This window comes from Centruroides sculpturatus, unplaced genomic scaffold (assembly GCF_000671375.1).
Source record: "Centruroides sculpturatus isolate CEXI.00-Female unplaced genomic scaffold, Cexi_2.0 scaffold758, whole genome shotgun sequence".
In the NCBI taxonomy this organism is placed as follows: domain Eukaryota; kingdom Metazoa; phylum Arthropoda; class Arachnida; order Scorpiones; family Buthidae; genus Centruroides; species Centruroides sculpturatus.
This window is the reverse complement of record NW_019384917.1, coordinates 55244-65889: the sequence shown is the minus strand read 5'-3', so window position 1 is coordinate 65889 and position 10646 is coordinate 55244. Positions and strand designations below refer to the sequence as shown.

General features: G+C 30.7%; 2 protein-coding genes and 1 long non-coding RNA gene across 3 annotated transcripts in view; 2 read left to right on the top strand and 1 right to left on the bottom strand.

Moving 5' to 3' along the window:
- LOC111631765 (glutamic acid-rich protein-like) overlaps nt 1–4360 on the top strand; it is a 14695-nt gene extending 10335 nt beyond the window's left edge. The window contains exons 5-9 of the mRNA XM_023376072.1: nt 402–489; nt 1397–1511; nt 1589–2733; nt 2817–2942; nt 4344–4360. Of these exons, the coding sequence (XP_023231840.1) occupies nt 402–489; nt 1397–1511; nt 1589–2733; nt 2817–2942; nt 4344–4360 (1491 nt within the window). The remainder of the gene's footprint in view (nt 1–401; nt 490–1396; nt 1512–1588; nt 2734–2816; nt 2943–4343) is intronic.
- Nucleotides 4361–5728: 1368 nt separating this feature from the next.
- LOC111631774 lies at nt 5729–6150 on the bottom strand. The gene is made up of 3 exons (XR_002757760.1): nt 6102–6150; nt 5892–6018; nt 5729–5812 (listed from the first exon to the last, which is right to left on the bottom strand). It is a non-coding gene; the product is annotated as an uncharacterized LOC111631774 (long non-coding RNA).
- A 378-nt stretch (nt 6151–6528) lies between these two features.
- LOC111631773 (trichohyalin-like) lies at nt 6529–10472 on the top strand. The gene is made up of 7 exons (XM_023376082.1): nt 6529–6631; nt 7539–7653; nt 7731–8878; nt 8962–9087; nt 9570–9739; nt 9843–9941; nt 10259–10472. Exons 1-7 carry the CDS (start codon nt 6529–6531, stop codon nt 10403–10405), a joined length of 1908 nt encoding a protein of 635 aa, XP_023231850.1. The 3' UTR covers nt 10406–10472.
- The last annotated feature ends 174 nt before the right edge of the window (nt 10473–10646 follow it).

The following is a 10646-nucleotide window of genomic DNA, read 5'->3' as shown; positions in this document are numbered from 1 at the left end:
AATTAATTATTAAATATAATTAATTATACAAATTTCTACTAGAATTGAATATTTTTTATATTCATTTTCAATTGTTTTATTTTGATATTTTATGCACTCGAATGTACATGTAAATCTAAAGGAATTAACTTTTTCTAAATTCTAATTTCTTTTTTCTTTAATTTTAGATTTTAATGTTCATCATATATTATTTAAGACAAGTAATTTATTCGTCTTAGAATATATATAAGTGGCATTTTGACGTCACTTCATCGATTCGATTCTTAGTAGAAACGTATTATAAGAATATTCTCATAGTCTCTCTTCTGTAGTGGAACATGATTATGATGATTCTTGTACTACAGAATAATATTTTGCGATGGAAACCGCAATTTTTAATGTGTACAATGTATATATTACAGGCAGAAGATCCAGAAATTTATTTAAAAGAAGGGATATATTCAGAAATTGGGGCCGAAGATAGTGGAGTAGAAGAGGAAGTAACTAAAGGTTTGTATAACGTTTATCGAATTATAAAGATTTATGGGAGAATTATATACGTTTGATGGAGTAATTAAATGGCGATGGGATGCCAAAAATCAATAACATTCCTTTGTTAAATGAGTGCTATACTTTGCCTCTCCTCCCCTTTTGAGTCTACAAGTAATGATCGGAAGAATTCTTTTCGATATACAATAATAATTATCGTGCTAGGTAAATTGTATGTTATGCACTCGAATATTAAGCAATTCTTCTGATAATTGTTTACAAATGCATTTCTACTTTGAAAGATTTAAAGAGCAGGGAAGATCTTAAGAGAGAAGGACAAGTAACTTAAGAAGAATACTTAAATGGCCTAAATGGGATCGTATGAGAAAATTGTTAATGGAAAAAGAATGACGAAAGTTCAGGATAAATATTTTTAACCCGAATCTAATAAGAATAATGTGTAAAAGATGGTAAGATGGAAAGTAGAGATAGATAGCTCTTTTCACTTTCTTATGTGATAAGGAAGGAAAATAGTCTAGCATGTGCTTAAAATAAATAAATAAAGCTTATAACAATATGCCAAAAAAAAGAGGAAAGAAGAAGAATCTAGAAGATATTAAAACTAATAAAGATTTCAATTAGGAAAAGTATAGAAGTGTTAGAAGAAAGTGAAAAAGATTTTAGAGAAGAGAGAAATAGGAACTTGAGAGAAGAGTAGATATGAATAAAATGGGATATTAATACACTAATTATTAGCAGATAATTTGCTTTTCGATCAGATGTATATATAATTTGCCTCGGGTATGATAAAATTAATTAATTTTATTTCGTGTTCGTCTCGTTAAGTGGATATAATTTTTTCCAAGTTTTAATTCAATTATTCTATTTAATAAAATTCCTTCTTAGATGAATCCTTTTCGTTTTACAGATATGTCAAAAAAGGACGTTAACGAGGACGATGCAGATGGAAACGATAACGAAGTCTCTGATGATGGCGAATGTAAAGATACTTCAGCAGTCGAGAATGCTAATGGCGAAGAAATGTAAACGTAATGTTGTGATTGATGAAGTAGTTTTATGTTCTTAATTATATATAACTTTTTTTTTGTTTGTTTGTTAGAACGGAGCAGAAATTATCTGACGCCCAAAATATCGAAGATGCAGAAGAGGAGAAAGATGGAGAAAAAAATGCCAAAGCTAGCGAATTGGAAGAATTGGAGCAGGCAGAAATGCAAACAGAAGATATTGAGTTCTCTCAAGATGAAGTAAAGAAAGGAGAATCGAATGAAAATGTAAACATCGAGCCAAATGGAGAAACCGGAGAAGAGGAGAAAGAAAATATGAAAGAGGCAGAGAACAACGAGCTAAATACGGACGTTGAAAATGTGACAAAAAGTGAGGAAGGTGGCGAGGAAGTCGAGGATAAGAAAGAAACCGATGAGGAAAAATTGGAAGAAAATAAAGAGGGAAGTGAAGAAGAAATTAACGCAGAAAATAAGGATGAAAAAGAAGAAGAGAATGAGGAAGAAAACACAACAAAATCCGAAGAAAACACCGAACAAAGTGAAGAAAAAGTGGAAGAAGAAAATGTTGAAGCTGAAAAACAGGAAACTGTTGCTGAATGTAGCGAAGAAAAGAATGTAGATGAAAGCACACAAGAAGAAACGACTGTCCAAGATAATGAAGAAAAGGAGGCAGAAGATGGTACTCAAGAAGAAACAGCTGTTGAAACCACTGAAGTGACAGAAAATAGTCAAGATGATAGTCAAGTTTGTGAAGCTAATAAAGAAGAACAAGTTTCTGAAGTTAGTAAAGAAGAAGAGGAGAAAGAAGAAGAAAAAGCCGAAACAAAGGAAGAAAATAAAGAGGAAACTCAAGCCGAAAATGAAGCTAACGATGAAAATCAAGAAGAACAAGCAAAAGTTGAAACCCAAGAAAATAAAATCGAGGAACAAGAAGTTAAACAAGATGCAGAAGAAAATGAAGAAGGAGATGCTGAAGAAAATCAAGAGCAGCCAAATGCTGATGAACAGAAAGATGAAGAATCCGAACAGAAAGACGAAAATAAGGAAAATGGAAATGAAGAATCTGAAACGAAAGAAAAGGCTGAAGAAAATACGGAAGAATCGAACGAACAGAATAAAGCAGAAACTTCGGGTTCGACGGAAAATGTGCATAAAAAGATGACAAATTTAGAGATTTTAAAAGCAGAAACGAATCCTAAAGAATTTCAACGTCTTAACGCAGAAGAGAGAGAAGAAAAAAGTATGGAATAATCAATTAAATTGCATTAATTATGTAAATTAAATTAAATTAAATTATTCTAAAATGATCTTTTCAATTTATAGTGAGAAAATTGATCAAACTTTTAGAAAGAACTAAAAGAGAAAGGAAATATTACGAAATGCAAAGAGCAGAATTAGTAAAACGAGCCAAAGAATTAAAAGAATTAAAAATGCATCAACTAGAAAAAGGTAAAAGAAAAAAAAGTCATTTAAACTATAGAATTAATTTAATAATAAGGAAATTTTTAAAATTAAATTAAAAACAATTTATTTTAAAAACATAAACCGTCCTCTGTGATATAAATAAGATGCAGGTTTGAAATATACAGCTTCTGAACGTTGATTGGTTAAAGCAGAACCAATCATTGTGAAAATCATTTAAGCACACTGAATCTTGCATGTATCGCAGAGATCCGTACATGTTGTAAGCGATATCATAACTTTGGAGAGTCCCAGAGGGCTCGGACCCTCTAAACTTTGTAAATAAATAAATGTCAACGTGAATTGAGTAGAAATAAAAAGTTTTTAACGTGACATACCTATAAAACACTTCTGAGAATTTACTCTTCGACTATATGCATAAGATAAAAGGGTGATTGAAGATTTAAACTATCGAAGTATATCATAACATTAAATATATATATATATATATATATATATATATATATATAAGAGGAGGGGAAAAACTGGTTTAGAAAATTTCTCGCATCGTTTTCTAACGGATATTCCAATTTTAAAGGTAAAAATGTAATTTATTACATTAAATTAGTGATCAAGCATCCCCTTGAGTCTTCTATCTCCCCCTTGAGGGCGGTAATAGATTCAAGGGATGATGGAATTACTGATTTAATGTAACAAGGGGATTCAAGGGAGTGCTGGAATCACTGATTTATTGGAAAAATGGGATTTAAAGGGTGATGGAATCACTGATTTACACCTAATGTAACAAGGGGATTCAAGGAGATGCTGGAATCACTGACTTATTGTTACAAGAGGATCCAAGGGAATTCTGAAATCACTGATTTAATGTAACAAGGGGATTTAAGGGTGTGATGAAAGGCAAGGGAAACAAAAATTCATTTTGAAAAAATATATAGCCTATATATAAGAAATTTATGCACTAATAGGGGAAGGTCCGGAAAGTTCACAAAACACTGCATTAAAATGCTTAAAATTGAAACAAATTTTAATTTTTAGATTATATAACGAGAAACGTTTGATAAATGATAAATTAGAGAAATGTAATGGATATTTAATACAAGAGAAAGGGTGAAAATGATTCTATTTTCAAAATTTTTTGCATGCAAAGAGTAAAAATAGCTAATTTGTTTATAATAAAACTGATATTTTTATGTTATTGTATAGAATCTATGGTGAAATGCCAGTCCGTATGCCCGTCCAACGCTAACGGAAGAAAACTGATAACAGAAATAATGATAAAAAAAAATAAATAAATAAGACTTTAAAATCAAATTATTAGAATTATTTTTTTAGAATCTTTTGTGTATAATTTACATTTATTATATACTCGTTCAGTTTCTCCTCAGTCTACTGTATTGTATTAATCTATATACTTATATTGTGTTTCAGATTCTCGTTATAACTAACATATAAAGAGATGGATGAGGTATTTAATATAAGAGAAATTCCATCGTCTATGGCTTTATTCGAGTGATAAATATAGCTTTATTACGTGACAAATATGCCTACATTTATGTCTGCATCTAACATGATGCAGCTCATTTATAGTTTATATAACGATCTCTTACATCATCCTTCTAGGAGCAAATAAATATAGCCTAAAACAGCTTAATAATTATTTCTAATATAATTTTTTAGTTAAACTATTTTAAAAAGTTGTGATCTTCTAAAGACAACGTCGATTCGTTCTCTAATTGGTTAAAATCTGTTACAACGTAATTAAGAGGCGTGAATATTTAAATTATGGACTGCGCTACGATTGGTTGAATTTCCTTTCTTCTAAATACAACGTCGATTCGTTCTCTAATTGGTTAAAATCTATTATAACGTAATTAAGAGGCGTGAATATTTAAATTATGGACTGCTCTACGATTGGTTGAATTTCCTTTCTTCTAAATACAACGTCGATTGGTTCTCTAATTGGTTGAAAGATTTTATAACGTTAATAGGAGGCGTGAATATTTAAAAGCGTATTACATGATATAAATAAAGCATTAAGTAATATTACGTGACGCATTTAACGCGTAACATTAAGGAGCGTTACGCGTCGTGTTAAATGTTAACTATAGCAATTAAGTCACGTTAACTTTACATAAGGCATAACGTTACCCTTTCACAGTTAAACTTTTATCACCGAAGCTTCGCGTCGCGTCTCGTCGCGTCGTAAACCAATATGGCGCCTCTTTTCAAAATTTCGTTATTTCGCGCTAAACTGTACAAATAAGGTTAATTACGCAATAAAGAGCACACAAAATTAAAATTATATTAATTAATATTATTACAACTAAGTTATTTTTAGAACAAATTATAATTTTTCTTCCGTCGCATGCGTTACGCGATCGTAAAATTAAATTTGCTATAGTAAACGTATAAATTAAAAAAATAATAATTAAAACTTTCACTTATAACTCTGAATTATTTCGTTTGTACGAAAATTTTGGTAATTTTAAATCAACTATTTGCTTATAATCACTTATTCACTCTACGCGAAAGCGGCGCGCATCATCGCATCCTTACGCGGCGCGTCGCGACGCCATATTATTGTTTTTACAATGTATATGAAATATTTGATGAAACCCTTATATCAATCTCGCATCCTTCCATTAACCTGTAAGGATATAGAGTACGATAGACAGAAAAAAAATCAAAATAGGCCTATTTAACCATTAATTTTACTACTATACGTATTTCTCCCTCGTAAAATATAAATTTATTCATCGTAAATTAATATTTTAACTAATTAATAATATTTAAACTAAGAAATAACGAAATTACTCACGTTCTCTGCACGATACTAACACCAAGTTGGTCCTTAATACTACCTTTCCTTAATTCTACTGTTATAAATTTCGAAGGATCTATAAGAAGAAAGGAAATTTACTTACATTTATAACAGTAAAAAACTAAAAAAAAATTATATTTTAAAAACAATTTTACCACTTAAAGTCGTAAATAGAGTCTGAGGATTTTCCCTGAGTATTAAAAGACGTACGGGAGAGCAAGCTTCACGAAGTAATTTGACCGAATTTACAGACGTTACGTCCCTTAAAGATGCATCGTTAACCTATTTAAATATTATAAAAATACAGTTTTTATTTATTTATTTATTTTTTAAAGAAAATTCTAATTATAAACATCGATACCCACAGCTAGAAGGACGTCTCCACGTTTCAATCGACCGTCCTTATAAGCTGCTCCATCTTTTCTATATATATATATATAAGAGGAGGGGAAAAANATTTTTTATATTCATTTTCAATTGTTTTATTTTGATATTTTATGCACTCGAATGTACATGTAAATCTAAAGGAATTAACTTTTTCTAAATTCTAATTTCTTTTTTCTTTAATTTTAGATTTTAATGTTCATCATATATTATTTAAGACAAGTAATTTATTCGTCTTAGAATATATATAAGTGGCATTTTGACGTCACTTCATCGATTCGATTCTTAGTAGAAACGTATTATAAGAATATTCTCATAGTCTCTCTTCTGTAGTGGAACATGATTATGATGATTCTTGTACTACAGAATAATATTTTGCGATGGAAACCGCAATTTTTAATGTGTACAATGTATATATTACAGGCAGAAGATCCAGAAATTTATTTAAAAGAAGGGATATATTCAGAAATTGGGGCCGAAGATAGTGGAGTAGAAGAGGAAGTAACTAAAGGTTTGTATAACGTTTATCGAATTATAAAGATTTATGGGAGAATTATATACGTTTGATGGAGTAATTAAATGGCGATGGGATGCCAAAAATCAATAACATTCCTTTGTTAAATGAGTGCTATACTTTGCCTCTCCTCCCCTTTTGAGTCTACAAGTAATGATCGGAAGAATTCTTTTCGATATACAATAATAATTATCGTGCTAGGTAAATTGTATGTTATGCACTCGAATATTAAGCAATTCTTCTGATAATTGTTTACAAATGCATTTCTACTTTGAAAGATTTAAAGAGCAGGGAAGATCTTAAGAGAGAAGGACAAGTAACTTAAGAAGAACACTTAAATGGCCTAAATGGGATCGTATGAGAAAATTGTTAATGGAAAAAGAATGACGAAAGTTCAGGATAAATATTTTTAACCCGAATCTAATAAGAATAATGTGTAAAAGATGGTAAGATGGAAAGTAGAGATAGATAGCTCTTTTCACTTTCTTATGTGATAAGGAAGGAAAATAGTCTAGCATGTGCTTAAAATAAATAAATAAAGCTTATAACAATATGCCAAAAAAAAGAGGAAAGAAGAAGAATCTAGAAGATATTAAAACTAATAAAGATTTCAATTAGGAAAAGTATAGAAGTGTTAGAAGAAAGTGAAAAAGATTTTAGAGAAGAGAGAAATAGGAACTTGAGAGAAGAGTAGATATGAATAAAATGGGATATTAATACACTAATTATTAGCAGATAATTTGCTTTTCGATCAGATGTATATATAATTTGCCTCGGGTATGATAAAATTAATTAATTTTATTTCGTGTTCGTCTCGTTAAGTGGATATAATTTTTTCCAAGTTTTAATTCAATTATTCTATTTAATAAAATTCCTTCTTAGATGAATCCTTTTCGTTTTACAGATATGTCAAAAAAGGACGTTAACGAGGACGATGCAGATGGAAACGATAACGAAGTCTCTGATGATGGCGAATGTAAAGATACTTCAGCAGTCGAGAATGCTAATGGCGAAGAAATGTAAACGTAATGTTGTGATTGATGAAGTAGTTTTATGTTCTTAATTATATATAACTTTTTTTTTGTTTGTTTGTTAGAACGGAGCAGAAATTATCTGACGCCCAAAATATCGAAGATGCAGAAGAGGAGAAAGATGGAGAAAAAAATGCCAAAGCTAGCGAATTGGAAGAATTGGAGCAGGCAGAAATGCAAACAGAAGATATTGAGTTCTCTCAAGATGAAGTAAAGAAAGGAGAATCGAATGAAAATGTAAACATCGAGCCAAATGGAGAAACCGGAGAAGAGGAGAAAGAAAATATGAAAGAGGCAGAGAACAACGAGCTAAATACGGACGTTGAAAATGTGACAAAAAGTGAGGAAGGTGGCGAGGAAGTCGAGGATAAGAAAGAAACCGATGAGGAAAAATTGGAAGAAAATAAAGAGGGAAGTGAAGAAGAAATTAACGCAGAAAATAAGGATGAAAAAGAAGAAGAGAATGAGGAAGAAAACACAACAAAATCCGAAGAAAACACCGAACAAAGTGAAGAAAAAGTGGAAGAAGAAAATGTTGAAGCTGAAAAACAGGAAACTGTTGCTGAATGTAGCGAAGAAAAGAATGTAGATGAAAGCACGCAAGAAGAAACGACTGTCCAAGATAATGAAGAAAAGGAGGCAGACGATGGTACTCAAGAAGAAACAGCTGTTGAAACCACTGAAGTGACAGAAAATAGTCAAGATGATAGTCAAGTTTGTGAAGCTAATAAAGAAGAACAAGTTTCTGAAGTTAGTAAAGAAGAAGAGGAGAAAGAAGAAGAAAAAGCCGAAACAAAGGAAGAAAATAAAGAGGAAACTCAAGCCGAAAATGAAGCTAACGATGAAAATCAAGAAGAACAAGCAAAAGTTGAAACCCAAGAAAATAAAATCGAGGAACAAGAAGTTAAACAAGATGCAGAAGAAAATGAAGAAGAAGGAGATGCTGAAGAAAATCAAGAGCAGCCAAATGCTGATGAACAGAAAGATGAAGAATCCGAACAGAAAGACGAAAATAAGGAAAATGGAAATGAAGAATCTGAAACGAAAGAAAAGGCTGAAGAAAATACGGAAGAATCGAACGAACAGAATAAAGCAGAAACTTCGGGTTCGACGGAAAATGTGCATAAAAAGATGACAAATTTAGAGATTTTAAAAGCAGAAACGAATCCTAAAGAATTTCAACGTCTTAACGCAGAAGAGAGAGAAGAAAAAAGTATGGAATAATCAATTAAATTGCATTAATTATGTAAATTAAATTAAATTAAATTATTCTAAAATGATCTTTTCAATTTATAGTGAGAAAATTGATCAAACTTTTAGAAAGAACTAAAAGAGAAAGGAAATATTACGAAATGCAAAGAGCAGAATTAGTAAAACGAGCCAAAGAATTAAAAGAATTAAAAATGCACCAACTAGAAAAAGGTAAAAGAAAAAAAAGTCATTTAAACTATAGAATTAATTTAATAATAAGGAAATTTTTAAAATTAAATTAAAAACAATTTATTTTAAAAACATAAACCGTCCTCTGTGATATAAATAAGATGCAGGTTTGAAATATACAGCTTCTGAACGTTGATTGGTTAAAGCAGAACCAATCATTGTGAAAATCATTTAAGCACACTGAATCTTGCATGTATCGCAGAGATCCGTACATGTTGTAAGCGATATCATAACTTTGGAGAGTCCCAGAGGGCTCGGACCCTCTAAACTTTGTAAATAAATAAATGTCAACGTGAATTGAGTAGAAATAAAAAGTTTTTAACGTGACATACCTATAAAACACTTCTGAGAATTTACTCTTCGACTATATGCATAAGATAAAAGGGTGATTGAAGATTTAAACTATCGAAGTATATCATAACATTAAATATATATATATATATATATATATTTATCTATTACAGCACGGGATGCATGGAAAAAGCGTTATTATCAAGCAAAGAAAAACACTCCAAGATTAGAAGACGAATGCTTTCAACTCAGACAAGAATTAGAGAAGTTAGTTAGAGAAATGTTAAGCCAGATATATAACGAAGAGAAAGCTGCTGCAGGAAGAAACGAACCGTCATCTAGAGTGAGTAAACTCAATTACTCGTACTGTATAGAAATATATTTTGCTATTATCTATGTGTGTGTGTGTGTGTGTTTGTATTTTCTACTTAATGTTTTTTTTTTAGACAACATACAAATTAGGAATACTTCGCCTTTTACAAGATATAGAAGAATTAAGGCAGAGAGTCGAATCGACAAAAATTAAACTAAAAGCAGAAATCGAGGTATATTTCTTCTTCTTCTTTTTGTATCCTGTACAGTTGGCCTAATGAGAAATCCTCCATTCTTCAATTTCGCACGCTATTCAGCTTTCTTTCTCTTTCAATTTATCAAACTACGTCTTCCTTTTTCCACCTTTTCTCTTCATCTTCATTTTTCTACCTTATCTTCTTTTCCGCATATTTCCTCTTCTATTATTTCTCTGAATAAATCATTTCTCCTCGCAAAATACACCCCAGAAATTACTCTTCCTCTTCTGGAAGCACATTCTTAATACTCGATTTCAGTGATAAATTAAAAAAAATTTTTTTTTTGTTTATAGCTAAGGAGACAAGCCGAGGACGATGTTAAGAGATTACGCGAAGATTTACTTAAGAAAAAAATTCAAGTGTCTCTTACTCGCGATAGTAAATCCTCTTCATTGAAATCTGCTTACGGTTATCGACAGGGTATCGGTGCCATTATGTGAAAATCCATTTTTTGTGTTACGAATGAATGTTAGAAATTATCGCTCTTCCACGGACGATAGCTGCTTCCAAGCATGAAAAAAAAACAATGTTGTTTGTACAATTTTATTGTGAAATAAATTTTTTTCTTTTAAATATTTCCTTTCTTTAACACGAGCAGAAATTATTCACAACGCCTGGTCGCAAATTTAACTTATTTAATTGAAAATATATGCTCTCGATCTCAAATTTGTAGTGTCTTGC

Coding starts and splice junctions, on each gene's coding strand:
- LOC111631773 (XM_023376082.1), top strand. CDS start 6,529: ATGTATATATTACAGGCAGAAGATCCAGAAATTTATTTAAAAGAAGGG. Junction 8,879..8,961: donor AGAAGAGAGAGAAGAAAAAA/GTATGGAATAAT, acceptor TTCAATTTATAG/TGAGAAAATTGATCAAACTT. Junction 9,942..10,258: donor AACTAAAAGCAGAAATCGAG/GTATATTTCTTC, acceptor TTTTGTTTATAG/CTAAGGAGACAAGCCGAGGA.